The sequence below is a fragment of the Penicillium citrinum genome (genome assembly GCF_028827155.1).
Source record: "Penicillium citrinum strain IBT 23319 chromosome Unknown utg000002l:1.0-3833315.0:1.0-3834789.0, whole genome shotgun sequence".
NCBI lineage: Eukaryota > Fungi > Ascomycota > Eurotiomycetes > Eurotiales > Aspergillaceae > Penicillium > Penicillium citrinum.
In genome coordinates this window covers 267,434-287,297 of record NW_026622687.1, presented here as the reverse complement: position 1 = coordinate 287,297, position 19,864 = coordinate 267,434, and the positions used below count along the sequence as shown (strand labels likewise).

General features: G+C 38.3%; 4 protein-coding genes across 4 annotated transcripts; 3 read left to right on the top strand and 1 right to left on the bottom strand.

Annotated features, from left to right (window-relative positions):
• Positions 1 to 1,766: 1,766 nt before the first annotated feature.
• On the top strand, positions 1,767 to 2,102 carry N7469_001977 (uncharacterized protein; the record flags this gene model as incomplete). Its single annotated transcript, XM_056640897.1, has 2 exons — positions 1,767 to 1,859; positions 1,923 to 2,102. The coding sequence occupies 2 exons, from the start codon at positions 1,767 to 1,769 to the stop codon at positions 2,100 to 2,102; spliced, it is 273 nt and encodes a 90-aa protein (XP_056503391.1).
• A 1,693-nt stretch (positions 2,103 to 3,795) lies between these two features.
• Positions 3,796 to 4,725, top strand: N7469_001976 (uncharacterized protein; the record flags this gene model as incomplete). The annotated part of the gene is made up of 1 exon (XM_056640896.1): positions 3,796 to 4,725. One exon carries the CDS (start codon positions 3,796 to 3,798, stop codon positions 4,723 to 4,725), a length of 930 nt encoding a protein of 309 aa, XP_056503390.1.
• Positions 4,726 to 5,967: 1,242 nt separating this feature from the next.
• On the top strand, positions 5,968 to 6,720 carry N7469_001975 (uncharacterized protein; the record flags this gene model as incomplete). The annotated part of the gene is made up of 2 exons (XM_056640895.1): positions 5,968 to 6,468; positions 6,625 to 6,720. The coding sequence occupies 2 exons, from the start codon at positions 5,968 to 5,970 to the stop codon at positions 6,718 to 6,720; spliced, it is 597 nt and encodes a 198-aa protein (XP_056503389.1).
• Positions 6,721 to 10,639: 3,919 nt separating this feature from the next.
• N7469_001974 (DUF3435 domain-containing protein) lies at positions 10,640 to 13,226 on the bottom strand (the record flags this gene model as incomplete). The annotated part of the gene is made up of 5 exons (XM_056640894.1): positions 10,640 to 11,697; positions 11,747 to 12,135; positions 12,197 to 12,519; positions 12,596 to 12,830; positions 12,928 to 13,226. 5 exons carry the CDS (start codon positions 13,224 to 13,226, stop codon positions 10,640 to 10,642), a joined length of 2,304 nt encoding a protein of 767 aa, XP_056503388.1.
• Between the last annotated feature and the right edge of the window lie 6,638 nt (positions 13,227 to 19,864).

The window sequence follows — 19,864 nt, the reverse complement described above, 5'->3', positions numbered from 1 at the left end:
GCAAAGATGCAGGTCATCTGATGTGATATGAGGATGTTGCAAATCAGATATCAAGCCGGACTTAGTCCCAAGATATCTATCTATACGAAGGACCAAGTTGATTGGGAAATCAGATTGTTCTTCTCATTGTTCCTGTATAGCCTAATGTCTCCCTCTGAGCTACAACACGATCAAATTATACTGTATTCATAACTGGTACTTCGAAATTCGTACAATCAAGATTCCATTGAAAAATGCGAAACTTCCGCAATCTCCGCGGCGTGAGTGCCTGGTTTTCTACGCGAGGGGTTCTTTCTCTGCGGTAAAGGAGGCTGTAGTCGCTCGATTCTCCTGCAAAGAAACTGAAGTACAAGACGATGCAGAAGTACAATGCTAACAAAAACGAGACTACCCCCTACTACACTACCAAGGATCAACTCTATACCCTGCTTGGGCATTTGCATGGACCAATTAATCCGACTGATGGCGGGATCATTTTGTATCTTTTGGGTTGATGTCGAGAGGGAAGTTGTCAACTGGTCCGTTTTTGTGCTCCTTTGTACCCCTGTTTTTGTGTCGACTGATGTCCAAGAATGAGTGGGCGACGGAACGAATTGGCTGCCGTGCTGCGTGAGCATAAGTATGCCTTCTCGATTCTCGTTGTAATTCTCGCCTTTCTGGATTGACACAGTACGTGACAGGCTAGGTCTCGAGATCTCTTTATCCAAAATATCCAAACCCCCAAGCTCTTCATTCGCACTACTTTTAATTTGCGCTGGCAAATGGAGAACATCAGGTCGGGGTTCTGGCCAAGAAACAAAAATAGACGGACTCAGCGGCTCGAAAGTCCGCTGGTCCTGGTTCTCATAAGAAGCTAAAGAGAGGCCGGGCTTATGATCGTCATCTGATATAGCAGACCCTGAGGCATGACTAAACTGCCTGGAATAAGGCTCGCCTGTGGCGGTCAAAACGTAGTTGTCATTTGATGAGGTCTCAGTCACGGAGTATCTCGATTGTGTCCCAAGAATCACTGAATCTGGCTGAGTACTCGCTTCTAGATCCAAAAGTGTAGCATCCGGTATGATTATATCAGGGGCCTGTTCTGGAAGAGGTATCCTAGCTCCGCTTGGTATGCTGTAAAGAAACGAGGGACGAGAATGAATGGGAGCGCTCCAGAAAGGCGTAGATGTGCGGAATACTTGTATGCCAGGCCTGGACAAGCGGATTATAATGTCAGCTTGTGATCTTTCGTGGGGGGTGGGCTACCTATCACAGACCTTAGGGAAGTTCGAGCTGGACTATTCGCAGGCATGCTAACCTAAAGAGCAGTATTTGTATATAGTGCCGAAATCGAGGCTCAAAAGCACCAAACGCCAGAAGCCTCATTGTGCCTAGCACTATATAAGAAGCTAGGTTTCGATCAGAAATGCTCTAAAACCCACGTCAAGAAAATGCCATATGTGGTGAATGTCCAAAATATGCGGCTGCAGAATACAAAAGTTGGGCCTTGGAGCCCACACCCCTGTTCCTCAGTTTCGTGGGAGGGTGATCATCGTTGAGATTTGGAAAAATCGATTCATACACCGAGATGAACGTGGGCTACAGATAGGTGTGGTGCAAACAAGTGCAGGAAGAACATATATATCTGCTTTCTCCTTTATCGGTCTTGATATTTTATTCTCATCGCGGATATGGCCCCTGTTCTGACACGGGTCAAGTAAGAGCAACTGCGTAAACGCTGTAACAACCTGCTTCGCCGCCATAATGAATTTTGGCTTCTATATGGCATGAAGAGCTGGCTGGTCATGGAGCGGCCCGATGGACAAATCTTCAAGTATTATTCTCACCCTGGTACCTCGCCAGCCTCAGAAAAAGACATGGTAAGGGCAATACACGCGATCTCGAGATGCTACAGTATCTGTTTACAGAACGCTAATTTGTAGAAGGGCAACCGCGCGAAGCCTCCGATTGTCAGAACTCCTCGCTATTACGAAACGACAAATACTATTGAGTCGAGCCAGCCAGAGGAGGAAAATCCTTCTATTGCCAATATCCAGCCTCAAGAAAGTGACATATGGGACGTCTTAGCGCAGTATGTGGACGAATATCGCCGTACAAAATGATCGATTTGAATCAGCCATAGCTAAAAGCGGCTCAATCTTTCAGGGGAATTGAACATCAGAATTTCATTATGTGATAATGCTCATGGGTACTGTACTATCTACTGTAAAACAAGTCTAGGAACCGTAGGTGAATTGTTGGACTACTGTAGCTACTTCTAAACTTCATGTAAATCATTCGGGCTTCCGAAATTAATGTGCAATTTTCCCCCTTGTCGAAACAAAGCTTGTCTCCACTGCTTGAGCTCACGAGGAAGTTTGGGAGACCTTGGCTTCTAGTAATTCTTCATAAAGCTAATGCTTGTGCTTTGAGTGATGCTTCATATGCCAATGGGCGGTGCCATGCTTTGAATACAGATGTCCATATCCTGGATGTAGATGCTACCATTAGCGTGTGACCTTATTCAGGTCATGGTGATTGTTCTGAGATGGATACCCTGACTTACTGGGGATGTTGTGGTCGGAAGACGTTACAGGTGGATCCAACTAAAGCAACAGGAATCAGCAAAGGTCATGGAGCCGTTCTTAAGTTATATACCCTCAAACCAGCTGAATTATCAGTTTTCCTGAAATGAATTGCCTGATGAACAATTAGCACCTAGGTTTGAAGTAGAAGACAGACATTATTACCATCGGAGTTCCACCGACCAGAACTATTGCAAGAAAGATAACCCAGACAAACATAGCTGACTTTGGGTAACGTCAAGGACCAGGATACAGACCCATCTTAAATGGATTTTGGGATGATTGCTGTCCTCTATCCACCGCCAATCCGAACCTCAGTTCGACTCAAAAGCATCAAGAAAGTGATTATGAATAACTATGTGCCTAAGTTCTCAATGTTCTCAATGACCGGGTAAAGTTGATGCAAGGAGTACTTGAGTCCCATTTGACCTTCCTGGATGTATTGTATTCAGCCTCCATGCTGCTTCTTTCGAAATAGTATGATCTATGAATATCGGGAGTGGTAAGTGGTATATCGTACAACAAGAGAAAGGGCCTCTCATATTGGATCCTCAATGAGGATGCAAGGAGAATTACGCTCGCCAATTTTGAACGTATGCGGATTTATTTTCAGGGTATTAACATGGAGAAAATTGATAGGGCAAACAGAGTTGCGAATTCCGGAAGAATTTGACCTTGTCGAGGTTATCCATGTTCGCCTTCCGTTTCAGATGAAAACCGTTGAATTCGATAGCAAAAATGTTTCAAAAGTTAGAAGTATTGCCTTTCTTGAAATGATCTGGTTCGTCAATCTGAGTCGGGTAGAGCCCAGACCTTTGGTGAGTACTTAACACCGGTAAACAAACTAGTGCTGTTCAGATGTTTGAATCACAGTCACTAAAAGAAAAACGAGCTTCAATTATCCTCATTCCTTCACCAGCAAAGTACTGTACCTTTTCCTGAGCCTCACTGTCGGCCTCACGTTGTTTAGTCTACGGATCACCGACGCCAACCCATTAAAATTAATCCGCGGTCTCCACTAAGATAATTTCAACCTAGTATATAATATATAAAAAAAGAAGAAGAATTAGCTTCTTTGAGAAGCGCGTACGCCTTGAAAATTGAACTCACCATCTTTCATTTCGCTAACCCATACTTGGCCCTTGACTATCGGAATTCAACATATTTAAATCACTCTTTCCACATTCCATTCCATAGAAATATCTAGCAAGGATATCTTTCGACCCTTACGATGAAGCTTGCTGGATGGAAGATTCTCCTATTTGGGTTTCCGCTAGCTCATGGTCACCTCATTATGACATCGCCTGAGCCGTATAGCAAACAGTCTCTAAATAATTCACCACTGGCTGCAGACGGTAGCGATTTTCCGTGTAAGCTACGCGAAAACGGTTTCCGAACTCCGTCCCAGGAAACTATATATCATATCGGAGATAAGCAGACGATTCGTCTTCTAGGAAGTGCAATACACGGTGGTGGCTCTTGTCAAATTAGTCTAACTACGGACCTCGAACCAACCAAAATCTCGAAGTGGAGTGTTATTAAGTCATTCGAAGGTGGCTGTCCCTCAGATGCATCATGGAACCTCGGTGGTTTGGCGACGACGGACCATGACCTCCAAATTCCATTCAAGATTCCAGAAGGCATTTCCCCAGGAAGATACACCTTGGCTTGGACTTGGTTCAACAAAATTGGCAATCGTGAAATGTACATGAATTGCGCCCCGATAACGGTGGCTAAACCGCCGCTAGAGCAATATTCCAAAAATCCAATGGATGTTTCATTTTTCCCACCTATGTTCGTGGCAAACATCAATGGTTGCATGACGAAGGAGGGCGTAGATATTCGCTTTCCTGAACCAGGAGATATTGTGGATGCCAAGGGACAAGGCGGGGAAATGGCCGATGGTGGCGGACCGGCATGCGTTGGGAACCCTCGCTTTGGATTTTCTGCAGATTCAGCCGTAGCCACAACGTTAAATACTGGTGGTGATATTCCTATCATTTCCAGTGCCCCGGCATCCAGCATCCCGGCTTCCAACATCCCGGCTTCCAACATGTTATCTTCCGGTATTCTGGCATCTAAACATTGCAGCTGTAGCTGTCATGGTTCGCATCATGCAATGGCTACAACAATCCCTAAACAAGGTCTGCGGAGAGAGTAGGAACCGAGATGTTTAATCCGAAAAGAGGGAGGAAATTTAAGGATTACTGCATGGGTATTCAAAGGGAAGGGTGTTTTCTGTTCCAGATACACGTCCGTAGTCTTTGTAGGCTCATAGTTACTTGATACAAGTTTAAACCCCGACGATTTCAATAATTACAAGGCCGCTTAGAGACAGTCTAGTCTCATCAAGATACAGCAATGTCATGATCAGGAAATTAAAAATAACCTCGGAGCTTTCAGAATTTGTCATATACACACCCGCAATGTGAATAGACCGCTGACCTGAGCCCTGCTAATGATTGAACCGATTCCTGGTCACTCATTTCTCAAGACACTTTTGTCCCTTGATATCAGATAGGGTTTTAGAGAATATAGTAAAAATTGACTGCGCTGGTAGTTCTCTGTTCATCTATTGTCCTCGTGGCATTTCCTACCTCAATGGGTCGGGCAACATAAGAGAATACGTAGTCGGTACCATGAAAGATGGCCAAAGTGTTTGTAATTTGTTTAAGTGGAATATTTTCTATTCTTGGCCAGTACTAATGACCATCATTCTTATTGCAACCCCAAGACTTACTTGTACTCAAAATATTGATACAGGCACTCTCAAAATCGCCTTGACCAGTTTTTACACTGGCACACTCTTTCCTGGCCCCGCTGCCAAGACCTTAGCGTGGACAAATACTTGGGCGGGTCACTCTCTAAGTTGAGGGCCGCTGTGCAAGAAGCCAGTATGGTACCACCTCTTCCTCGTAAGAATGCTAATTATCTATCGATCTACTCAGGTAACTCATAACAGATTGGTGAGGATGGTTTGGAAAAATATCATAACTTTATAATACACACCACATATGTAAGCTATGAGTTATGTTCCTAGGAGCTTTTATTCAAAAAGGGGTTGATGTTGGCTAAAGGTTTGTATCCGAAGGCAACTTTTGTCACCCTTCACCGCCTTCTAATGTCAATAGTATCTTTATCCCTCAGCGTCCAGAAAGCTCGCTAAACCACTTCACCCCCATACTAAAGCCATGCGACTCACAGACATCTTAGAACCTCTTTCCGCCTTCTAGCAAAAACGACCTCTAATTTTACTTGCAGTATGTCTTCTACCCAAGAGAGATACTCTTCATTCTTAGGGAAACTCGACTGTCTCCCTCCTGAGCTTATAGACCGGATCCTTCTACTCAGCCTTTTTTCTGAGTCATATGGCAATGGATTTCACTCCGTTCTACATGTCATCATGTTGGTTTCCCAGCTCAAGAGTTTCCCGCGTCTTCAGAAGAATTTGATCAGCTTCATGAGGACCGACTTCCTACGAAAGGAGATTCTGAAGCGATCGAGTTTCTATAGCGACTACACCAGTGCCTGCCAAGCTCGTCACGAAATTTCGCTTGACGATGTTATACCGAATAATCTATTTGTCTTCCGCCATTGCCAATTAAGAGATGAGGATCCCTTGTTACAAACCATCATTGATTGCAGTTCATGCTTTGAGTTCCTTCTTTTCTACCGCACAATTACACCATCATATTACAATCGTGATGGAGAAAGCCTTCTATATATGGCACTTAAAAAAAGGCGGAAAAGGATTGCTAGGATTCTTATTCGCACCTCGACATTAGACGGCCTAGCTTTACCTTTATGGTTGACCAGCGGCAAGGTTGGACCATCAGCCCTCGATATTGCATCATCGGATGATTTTGTCCTGGAGCGTGGAATATACGGACACTCCATAGAGGAGGTAGGAAAGCCACAGCTAAACTATCACTCTTTTATATACAACGCGTTAAAGGAACACCCGCGGAGGAAAAAAAATCGGGCTTAAATATATTGAACAGTTCAATCGGGATCACCCTGAAGTTATTCACAGAGAGGTATTCTTCGAAACCCATATCAGGAACGTGACGAAATGAGCATCGCATATCTCGTATTCACTTATTATACTATGTATCTATTTACAGATGTTTACAAGGATGACCCATTTGATAGGTAACTCAACCATCCTAACTAATGAGTCTCGACCCCGAAGGGAACTGCTATAGAACCATTTGCTCTTAAAGTTATGAGTAATGGAGTATAGTTTTGCAAACAATAGAATAGAGTGCATCTAATAGATAAGCTGTCCCCTGCACCCGCAAAATGGAAATATCGCAAGTATTGGATGATCGCTGTGCGGTTCTTGTATCGGAGTATACACACCTTGGAGAGCGATATCGGTTAAGGTGGCGGTGGGCTTGGAGATGTGGGGTAGACACTTCAGTTATGGTACTCAATTCAGGAGTAACTTAAGCTAACCAATTTCACCTTCTTTGGGTATGAAACACAGCTTTGAGGGAAATTATCTAGGTGTATACAGTAAATAACGCTAAAACGTTGGCAGTGAGACCAAGTTAGACTTATTATGTGTTATCGGTCAAGCCTATTTCGATCCAGCCTGTACCCCTTTCCCTTTCGCCAAGCCCCGCCAACAAGGTTGATATGCTGTTCAACGCTTTTCCGACCTTCTCTCAGAGCTCTCGCCGTAACTTACTTCTCTCAGCTCCGGGCAATCCAGCAGAATATGAGTGACACTGCCTCGTTCGCCACGATTACATGGGTTATTATCGCGGATGTGGAAGGGCTTCGTGTACGTTGATAGCCAGCAGTGTCTAATTTAGAATTGCGCCAGTACGTAAGCCCGGTTTCTAGGTAGGGACCCGTTCGTCAGGAATGCCCGGGAGGCGCTCGCGCCGCAGAAGCGGACGGGGTCCCAAGGAAGCCCGACAGTGGATTTCGAAAACAAATTGCCCCGGACACGGGTTATTGGCCAGTAATCACACATAACATTACATTTCCCGTCCGATCTACTCGTTCAAGGGTAAAAAATGATCCAAGGTCGAGAACGAATTTGATCGTGGGGCTGATGATCGCGTGATAAAGGATCGAAAGCGCATCGGTATGTTTGCGGCATGTACAGTAAATCAATGTTTTGCGCTTCTTTATATAATAAAATGGGAAAAAAAAAGACTTTCGTCGAACTCCCCAAGGACTAAGTTACCCATTGAGTGTTCTGATCTGGATTCGTCTGACGATCTGAGCGACAAATAATTTACGGAGTTTAATAGTGCTACCCGGATTTTCTTGAGCAAATTGTTGTTTTGGCCTATGGTTTCTCCAAGTAGATCAATAATGATGAGATGATGTTCTCGTATACTGTGATTATCAAAACACGGGCGCTGCAGAAGTTTTATGTATCCTGACTTAGTTTTCCCGGTCTCCAAAAGGGTTCACTGGGAGTGGTCATGTGGAGAAAACTCCGAGGTTGCCGGGAGCTAAACGCCTTGTCTTTTCGAAAAAAAAAAACCGAAAGACACTGGAGGTATGAATTATGCAAAATTGGTCTTGTATGGGCTCGCCCGATATTGAGTTTTCTATATCCCAAGCTTGTCTCATGCTATAGCAAGGGTATGCTCAGGGTATGTTCATAGTGCTCAGGGCTTATTTTCGTCAATCCAGATGTATTTATTGGAATCTAGTTCAAAAACTAACATCTGCAAAATGCAGGGAACTGGGTTTCAGTAGCGGCATAGCAACCATGAACAGTCATAAAAAGGTTCTCTATCTCAGCACAGACTTAAGCAAACATTTTATCCTGGTTTTGATTTATTATTTGGAATAAAACCCGGCACACGACAGATACAGTCCGCCTCGTCCCTATTTACGCCTCCACCTTTGCGAAGATCATACATGGATACTAACTAACTTAGCATTTTGATTGAAAACACCACAATGGCTCGAACTCAACGACGATATAAATTACGTAATTGGACTTATTAGTTAACTAACTACGGTCATCGCTTTGTCACAAAGTCCAAAATACTGCTCATAAGGAAAGCGGGGGATATGATTCACCTCTTCCATGATAGCTGTACTTCTCAGCTTTTCATATCACTTTCAAAGTACTAAAATATAAATGCATTATACCGATACAGATTGCCGTCTGGGCAACGAAAAATTGGCGAACAGAAAATTTTATCTGGCGGGGTAACTAGGAACCCACTCTGAACTTCTATCAACAAAGCCCCAAAAGATTTTGTCGGAGAGTAGCAGAAGGGTAAACGAAGAAGATTGACTTACACTCTAAAAGGGTTGCTCCAGTCATCCGCAGAACCTTTCACCCACATCTATCAGATTCAGCATTTCTTCACTACCGGAAAAATACCAAGCATGACTTACTGATTCCATATTTATTCGACACTATTGAGGAGGATTCTAGTGTCTTTGTTAAAGTCTTGATTTTTCGTCGAACTGCATGTGGTATTCCAGTGGGTACTCATTGTCTGCGAAGAGTAAAGCAAATTCATTAGCGTGCCCTGGCTGGTATGTGTCATCCCCAGGCTCTGCGAGGTCAGTGTCGGATCGGTTGTCTCTGACATTTTCTATTTCAGAATAGGCACCGTCACTGTAAGACTGACTGTACGCTTTACGATGTCAGTGATCTATGGTGCGTTGGACTGGCCTTCAATACCCAGGTGAAAGCAAAGTGAGTTATGGAAGAGCTTGAGATACACGCTTGGCTTTCAGAGGTAAAACGTGCCTCCCTGTAAGCGAGATTGGTGCGACCACGCTTTTTTCCAGGATGAACTCAGGAGAAAGAATTCTACCGTTGCAAATCTTTTAATAGGATCCATGGTCATAAAGCCAGGTGCCCAGGGGTACTCCGAATTATACAAAGAGTTGGGTGGGGTGGATCTGTACGAACGAATAGCGCAGCTGCTGCGGTGCGTTGTGAGGAAATGGAAGTGCGTGGATGCAAAGGGCCAGATGAATTGTGGAAAAGTTGGCCATTGAAAATGGCGCCCAGAGAGGGCCATTCCCGACCGACCTCTTGCCATCTTCTAGGTTTTTTACTTTTTGAAATCTTTTCTGAATCTTCAATTCATTCGCTGTTTCAAATCTCCTGAATTCAAAGAACTGTTCATATTTGATGGCAGTAGTGATTATTTACAACCGTGTAGCCTGTGGGCCACGAGATCATGGCATGATTTGTACCGAGATTGTCCGTTGAACTAATGGGTGAGAGGAGGCAAGTATACTTATGTCGGCACGCTTCTGAAAAGCGAACTGCGCTCCCTGGATTCAACTATGAAGCTATCGATCTCTTGTCTTGAGTAATTCTTGGCGCCTTCCAATTAGTTCTTTCGTTTTGTCTTCAGGACGCGACCCGCGCTATTTTCCCGCACGAAGGTGCCAGAAACGCCATCTCGACGATTTATGAAAGGCACGCTCTTTGGAGTTGCGAGCAAAAATTGAAACGCAGCCTTTGCAATCGCCGTATAGGAGCAGATCCAGCTTGAAGGAATATACCAAGCGATAGTAGCTAGGAATACTAACTATATACGCTATTCAAAAGAAACGACCAATCTCACTTTGCATGTTGACCTGTATATTTTCATCGTCGGATTGCAGATACCAAATACTCGTTGTTCAACAACATGGAATAATGCGCGTTCAAAATTCTTTAATCGAGCGAATGATGCATGCCCTCCATATTGATAAGCATGAGGTTATGGTAGCAGCAGGGAGAGGGAAGGGGGAATGATACTTTCTTCTAAGATGGATTCATTTGACCTTCTTGACATAAGTCCACGTCCTCCTACTCGATGGGGCCCACCAGGGGATTCAAATTGAGAAGGAGAAAAAGTCGACTAGCATCTGAATAATTGACCCTATTTATTGAACGCTTCTAAGCCGTGGCCGTGAGACCCAGGTCACACCGGCTATGAGAGCATTTGAAGTGATAGCAATGTTGCAACGCACAAGTAAAAGAGCTTCAGATTGTTTGACATATAGATATACTTCTAAATGTTCAAGCTAAATGGCCCAGAGACAGGCAGTTGGAGCGGCTAAGCGTCTACCTGGGCTTCAAGCACTCAAGCACCAACGCAATTGTCTAGCCGAAGTAAAGGACCAGTCAAAGTCTTGTGAAGATCAAATGCGTGCCGCTGAAAATCCATGGGTTCAGGGAACGTCTCATCACAAACATTGCATGCTATGGTCGCGCTTGGAACAAGCTTTTTCAGATGCTTCCGCCTGATATGTTTTGTCACGTCGGCATGTGAGTGGAATTCTTGAACGCGCTTTGTGATATCCAAACCTTGTTGACCCACGCATATAAAACAGAATAGAGGTCGGTGGTCCTTCATAATGGACCGAAACGCAGATTCAAAGGGCGTTTCAGGTTGAGGAATTTTTGGTTGAGAGATTTCTGCCTCATCCTTGCTCTCCGGGCTTTGTTCCTGAAAAGCCTGACTCTCGACCTTTGCGTTTTCAATCCGTTTGTTTCGTGGTAAGCGACAAGTGTCCCCTTCCTCAAAATGACAATAAGCAGCCACTGCATCAATAGCTTCTGTCCTCCGAGCCATCTCCTCTTCTAAGGTTTCACGAGGCAAAGTCAGAAGGCTCTTGATAACGCGTTGCTGCGGAATGGGAACTTCGATTGAGCATTTTAGAGGCTTTTTCGAAGATTCAGTCGGTTCAATTCCGGAAAGTTGGCGCTTTATCTCCAGCATAGGCTGCTCCCTATCGTATTTTCTCTGTATTTGCAAAAGAAGGGCATCCTGCGCACGTTTCTTGGCCCCTCTTAACTCCTGATTGAGTTTTCTGTGGATCTCATACGCCGGAGACCCTTTATTTTTCCATAAAGGGCGTTCGAGAGACTGGCCGATCTCGTCCCGCTGGCGTGCCAAGGCTGCGATCTCTGGAAGTTGATTGACAGAGGTGGATTGCTCGGTTGTCAACCACTTTGGGCGGTTTGGATCGATAGTGCGACTCATTCGGCAAGCCGCGCGCATGATATCGTCTTCTGGATCGAGGCCGCGAATGATCGCGGGTAAATTTTTGGAGATCCTTCTACTCAGATAATATTTCAAGAACGTACGCGTATCGGCATGGTGCATAACCAAGTTTCGTAAAGAATCGCTGACGGAGCCTTGCATACAGTTAGCTCTGTAAACCCACCAATTCCCCATTATACTCACCACTACTATCTAAAGCCGATCCTGCTCCATATCGCAAGCTATATGGGCGAGTGACCTGCCTAATCCCCGTAATGACGCCCATCTGCTTGACCCATGGCTCTAAAGTTGAGTATGGCAGAGGCTTACTAGGAGAGATCCCGATTCCATTTAATGTCCGCTCAGACATCCGGAAAATCGGCACGTCATCCATTTCTGGGTCAAGCTGAAGCCGCAGCTCATTACACTGGTCAGGGATTTGAAGCCGCGCAAGTTGACTTGCAGACACAAGAACTTCCCCACCATCAACCCGGTCAAATGCACGGTCTGCAAAGAGAAGACCTAACAAGAAGACATGTGGGCTGAGGACCAATGATGGATCAAAGATGATTTCAGGCAGGATATATGTGTTCCTGGTGGGATGTCAAATGTCAGAATGAAGGACGAGAAAGGATTGCATTTCAGTGAACTCACGAGTCTTTCGCCCCCAGCCACTCTTTGGTGAACTCAAACGTGAATTCAATGACAATTCGGTGTGGACCACCCTGAGGATCACGCAGAAGACCGACTTGTATGTGACGATATCGCAGGTTGAGAATGGCCTGAGGACGGTTGGTTGTGAGACCTGCGAGCTGCAGGAACAGCCCGAGCTCAATGCGGTGGCGACCATGGCCAAACTTCTTCTCTGTTGTGCTCACCGTAGTCTCAACGACCTTCGCTAGATCCTCTACATCCATGGGAGGCTTGTCTCGCCCTTTGATAGACAACTTGTACTTCGTTGCCAATCGGCGGATTACCTGCATTTCAAACGCGAGTCAACTAGGAAATGTCCATGAAATTGATCCGCTGTGGGAGAAGAAGGACAGTACATACCCGACGCATCCTCCTGTTCATCCGACTCTCAATTTTGCGGGAGGTATATCTTTCGTAGACGAGCCGAAATACTTTCCAGAATGTGTTCAAGGAGCTTTTGCACTTGATGCCTGGAAGCCTTCGCCCATCCTTCCCGCGTCGTAGATTGAGAGCCCACTCGAGGAAGTTATATAGAACGGGTATCGAGATACGGCTATACTCCTTGTTCGGGTCCTTTCGAACAAAGCGGCAATATCTTGATTATGCAGTCATGAGTGTCAAAGAGTCTCAAGCCAAGGGAGCGAATAAATCAAAGGGATCAGCGAAATGAAGCCATATAACGTGAGACTTACTGGGTCCATTTGCCCTCGATTCGGTCGAGGAGGTCTGTAGTGCCTTTGCCATAATCCTCCTGGGTGTAGATGGTCTCGTCAAAGTTCTGGAGTTGTTGGATGTAGTACTCGGGGGGGTGCTCATTGTCAGCAAAAAGCAATGCCGCATCATTGGCATCGTTGGAATCGCCAGGGGGAGCTGCGTCGTCCTCGAAATCCGTCAGATCAGTGTCGGATCGACTGTCTTCGACGCTTTCTTGATCGGAACTCTCGCTTTCGGTGGAGGAAGGGCTCCGGGCCCTCCGCGAGCGACGGGCCATGATCGGGGGGATGAAGGGCGAACGCAGCTTGAGTAAGCCCAGATCAGATCAAGTCCTTCAAGCTCCCGGTTCGGTATATCGAGGGTGGACGGGGACTTTCCAGAGCAAACGCAGCGAGGCAGTTTGGTGAGAGGAATTGCAAAGGTGGAATTGGAACAAGAGGCCCCGCGGAGGGAACCGCTTCTTAAAGGAATCGCTTGCCCGGGGAGCCATTTCTGGCACCTTCGAGGTCGGGGACCTGACGGCCTCGAGGGATCTGGGAGGGACAGGTTGGTATAGAGAGGTGGGTCCAGGGTCGAAGGCCAAGAGAGCAGTTCGGGGCGGGTGCGAACCAGGACTCGACTGGTGTGCACGGCGGCCGGTTTCACAGTGCGTGTCCAGGGCGTTCTGGTGTGCGTGGCAGGAAGGTTGGCAGATGGGCGGCCAAAAACAGCGTCACTTGCGGCCGAAAATGGCAGCCGTTCTGCCGTCATCTACTTTAATCCAGTATTTTTTGACAAAAACAAATATAATTTGATAATAAATCAAAATCAAATTTCTTCAGAATTCGCGAAATACAAAAATATATTTCAAATATAGAATTTGCAGATTATACTATCTAAAAAAAAGATAGATTATAAAATCGAGTTTCAAGAGAATATTATATTCTTTTATAGATCTATATATTCTTTTTTACAGATAGAATTAAAGATTCTACAAAAATATTTCAACAAGAATCTGAAAAATAATTGAATCAGATTCTTTATAAATTCTGCTAAAATTTCTATTTTGTTTATTTCAAAGAAAGATAAAGATTTTCGATTATATCTTGATTATCAAGAATTGAATAAGATTTCTGTTAAAAACAGATATTTTTTATTTCAGAGATTCTTGATTGTCTATCAGACACTAAATTCTTTAATAAAATAGATATTCAGAATATATATTATTATATCAGAATCAATAAAAACAAAAAATAGAAAACTGTATTCTATATTTATTATAGATATTATAAATATATAGTTATACTATTTGATTTTATCAATATCTCAGCAATATTTTAAAACTATATCTATATAGTATTTATAGAATTACTAAATACTATTTGTATTATATATCTAGATAATATATTGATCTTTTCAAGAATCTATAAAGAATATACAATTTATCTTTGAAAAATATTTGAAAAACTATAAGAAATCCAGTTTTTTGCGAAATCTGCTAAATATATATTTTATCAATTTGAGATTGAATTTCTTGGATTTATTGTAGATCAACAAAAGATAGCTATAGATCAATAATAAATCAAGGCTATTTTAAAATAGAAATTATCTCAAATCTATTATAATATATAAATATTTCTGGATTTCTATAATTTTTATTAGCAATTTATTTAAAATTATTTGTTTATCTGAATATTATATATATTATATAATATTATAATATCGGCTATAGTATTGACAACAACTGCCGATGATGATGATATTATTAATTGCCACTATATAGCAATTCAGGTCAAATAACCATTCTATTCACTATTATCAAATTAACATAAATAGGACCATCATCCCCAGCCTAGATGATTAGAACTATCTTCTCTATTTTATTTCAATCTCAATAATTTGAAAATTTCCTATTTGGGACTACTCCCCTCTGCTACTAAGACTATTAGTCATTTCTACTACTAGTCTTGATAGTTTATTATTTTATCTTTTATTGAATTTTTGAAAAAGAATAAAAATAGAAAAAAACCAGAATCTATATAACTAAATAAGAGAAAAACAAAAATACTTTATATTTTATTTGAGATATTTATAAAAATACTATTACTACAATTCTTTGATTCTACAAAGTCTATTTGTATAGAGATAGATATCTCTGGATTTTGATATAGTAGAAATATTATTCCAATTGTATAAAGAAATATAGTATTCAATTGTATTTTGATCAAAAAAATTTATATCTGCAGAATATAACTATACTATCTTAGATCAAAAATTATATATTATTATATAGTTCTTTAAATACTGACAATAATATCTCGAAAAAAGCAGATATTGTATTGAGATTCTCTCTGATTATAACAATTTGTAACGGTACTAAGATACAAGCTAGCACTTATTGACTAGATAAGAGAATAATAGAAGAAAAAAAACAGGAGATCAATTCAATTACTTAGTAGAATATACAAAGAGACTGATTCTTGAAGAATCTTCAAGCAATCAGGATAATACAAGCAAAGTCATTCAATCTTTTTCTTATATACCTTCTTCGAGAAAGAAGCAGTATCGAATCGGATACAAAATATAAAGATCAGTAGCTTTACCGAAAGAGATAAACTCTATAGCTTCACTGTATCATTCTTTAGATCCTTTGTCAGGAATCCCATGACAACTATTCTCTCTTTTTTTGAGAATCTGGTTCTAGATATATCTATAGATATTTCAAAGAATGGTGTAGAAATATAAATGAATTCTTTGTTCCAGATTTATTCTTTTTATTATATATAGACAAAATGAATCTATATTGACTTTGTAGCAAAAGCTCAAAAAGATTTTTTTTTCAAAGAGATAATAGATATAAAAGACCAGCAAAAAATCGGTGCTTCCGGAAAATATTGTTTGGAAAATATTCAGTCTCGGTTCTTATAATAAAGTATATTCGATTTATATTGAGATTGTTATATCTATATCTATATCTCTGACAATATCTCGCCAGCGGACAGCTGTATCAGCAGTAGTTTCTGGATTGGCTTCTGTAATTTATTCAATTATAGAGATTACAGTAGCAATACTGGCAATAGTTTCTGCTTCAGTAATTGCAGTATTCAGTTGTACTACAACAGTTTTTACAACAGCTGCCAATCTATTTTATATTTGTAGTAGATATATACAGAAAGTGAAATTGGAATAATTCTCTGCCACTGAGAAAAAGTATCAAAAAAAGAAAAAGCGGACAAAATAATAAAAAATTGTCTGTGATAAATAATGAACAGCTGCTGTTTTGACAGAAAATAGAGATAGAGACAGAGATAGTAGTAGTAATAGCAGTAATAATAATAGCAATATCAGTGATAACAGTAGTTATAATAGCAATAATAGAAATATTTCGAATATAAATAGTAGTAGTAGTATAGATAATCAAAATCTGATTGTATTGCAAAACAAATATTTATTTTGTCTTTGATATTTTAATAGAGAGATTATTCAATACAAAGCAAATAGTTCTGACAACTATATATTTTGTATTGACTGTTATTTCGATATAGTTAATTCTAAATATTGTTATATCTGCTGAAATAAAAATAAAAACAATATTTGCAAATCGATATATCTTCGATTTTGATTTGTAGTTGTTTCACAGACTAATAAATTCTAGATATCTACTATAATAATAAAAGATACTAAAATATTTGTTGATATTTTAGATTGGACTATTTGAATTCAAATAGCAGATTATACTAAATTATCTGGTGGTTGAATTCTTAACTATAATAGTATTCAGATTGACTAAATTATATTTTATATTTGACAGACAATATACTATTTATATATATTGGTTTTTTTATTTTATTATATAATTCGGCAATATTATATCCAGTTTGGATTTACAATTAATACTATCAATAAAATAAAAAAAAGTCAGTACTATTTTGTCAAAATTTTGCAGAGAAAACAGATTCTTATTCAGTATTCTAATTCTCTTTCTATTAATTTTTTATACTGTTTATAATACAAGAATTCTGGATATAATTTATAGTAAACAGCTGTTCAAAGTTTCTTTAGATCAATAACAGATAGACTAGATCTCAGCAAAATCAGATATATTGATAATATATTGAAGCTGACAGATAATTTTTGTGGGTTATAATAGAATCAATTTCTAATCGATTCTGATTTGTTCTCTTATAGAGAAATTGTCTCGACTATATAGATATTGATATAGATAGAATATATATAATTATATAATAGAAGATTCCGGATAGAGATAAATAGTTATATCTTTCTATTTGGACAGATATATATATCTTCTTTATAGAATAGCAATATTTTTTTTGTTTATATCTCAGTCTCTTCTTTTGTATTCTCTTTTTTGTATTCTCACTCTTTTCTTTTATCTGTTATCTATTTTATTCTATCTCTATTTCTTTTATTATAATCTGATACAGTTCTAAATAGACTTGGAGAAATATCTCTTCTTTGTCAAAGACTTCAATCTATTGATATAGCTATTCTGATATAGAATCTCCAGAACAAGAATCTGAATCAATAATTTCTGTTCACTTTTCCAGTACTAATAAATCTTCTCAAGATTTATATTTTATATCTATCAATTATATTCGAATCAATATTAATTCTGTTATTTCTGTTTCTTCAGTTCAAGATAAAAATATCAATTTGTTTCAGCTTATTTAAATAGTATTGTCTAATCTTTTTTCTATTTCGGATTCTGGAAAGAGTCTCTCAATTTCAGTAGAAGATTTCTATACCAATCTGTTCTATATTGTTAACTTTATTGTATTGTATAGATTTCTCAGATTTTGTTTTTGTCTCAAATAAATCTCTATACCAAAATATTTTTGGTTCTGATTTCTCTAGATTGACAGTCAACAAATATTGTCAAGATTTGTGATATTTACTTAATTTTATAGATCAGTAGTTTTTTAAAGAAAAATAAATCAAATATTGTTTTTTCTTATTCTGATTGCTATATAAGTTGTAGTTATTCAAAATATAATAAATATATAAAGAATTATTTGATATATTGATTGTTGTCTATAACTATCTATAAAAATATATATAATTATAATTATCTATTGAAATAGATTTGGATTGTTCTCAAATCTCTATTATTTCTAGTTTACTACTGAAGTTGTATTAAACAATTTTATAAAATAATAATTGTATTTTCAAAGAATTTTAGAATTCTCTATTTGGACTACTGCTCTAAAATAAAGAAAATAGATTTTACTATATATATTTTGTTTGTCAAGAACTATTTATAAATATTGCTATAGAATAGTCAAAATCCAACTGAAAACAATCTCTAAAATATTCAAAAAAAGTAATACTATTATTATCAATATTTTTATTGTATAATAGAAAATAAAGAATATACTAATTGAATAAAAATCAAATATAATTTTATTGAAACTATCAGAATTTTGTTATATTATTATTATATAAATATTCAAGATTATCTGCTAAACCAATATATTATTTTCTAGATATATTTTTTTTGTACTCTTTTCAGAATCGAATTGTTTAGATAATTGTTTTTTTTTTATTTTTTTGTTTTTAATAGATACAAATAGTATTATAGATATTGTCTATATAAATCTCTGATTTCTATATATTGTATTCGGAAAACTATTCTTTTTATTTGATATAGAAATAGAATTCTCTCTATATTTGTTTCTTATCTTGAATTTCTTTAATTTCTTTTTTTTGTTTTTATCTAAATCTGATAATAATAATAATTTATCTATTTTTTGTCTTATATTCTATTTATCTAAAAGAGAGATAGAAAATATATTATACAATTTTTTATATTTGTCTGATAGTTATAAACAATATATTTATAGTCTAATTTATTTTTGGATTCAAAATAGATCAATTTATTGAGATAGAAATTTTTTTGTCTGATCTTTGAAATACAAATTCTTAATAGATAATTTGATCAATTTGTTCTTCTAGAATTTTCTTGGAATATATTTTTTGTTGTAATATTTCTGATACTGTTTTTGGGCTTTTTATATTGCTTTCTGAATTTTTTTGTATATAATTTATAGTTATAATAACTGCAATTCTATTGAGAATATTTTTATTTTTTTATTATTTTTATAGAATTAAAAATTTAGATTGATATCTATAAGAGTTTAAAATAAAATTTCTTGAATTGTTTAATTTATAATATTATTGTATACAAATTGAGCTGTTTTAAAAAATCAAATCTAATTTATATATTATTTGTTTATAAAATAATATAAATAATTTTCCAAGATTTGGTTTATTTGTTCAATCTGTTTATCTGTCTATAAATAGAAAACAGTTGAATATCAGAGTTTAATCTTTAAATAATAGTATAGCTCTGACCAGAATTTATTGATAAAAATAAATTCTCAATCTGATATAATTCTATCTGGATTTCTATATTCTAATTCAATTTAATTATAGAATAGTTCTATAAATTCAATAGTATTGATTATAATAGATATAGAAATAAATTAAGAATATTTTATAAATCTATCAATAATAACAAAAATAGTATCAACTATTTTTTTTTTGATAATCTATCTCAAATAATTCTATAATAAAATCTATTATCAATTCTGCAAAAGATTTTTGAGAAATAGAGAATAATTGCAATTGTCTATAAAATCAATACTATAGAGCTTTGATTCTTTGACAAATTATATATAATATAATATAGTCTTGTATTTTATTCTGAAATTCTTTCCAATAGTATTTCTATTAAAGCAGCTCAATTATATAAACTCTTCCAAAATAATTTGCTAAAGAATTATTATAACAGATTTAGATCAATCTGGATTACAGATTGTCAGCAATAGAAATATATAATCTATTAGTATAGCAAAGCAATTCTTTTGGATTTATATTCCAATATTTCTTTTTATATTTGTTCTTTGATAATATAAT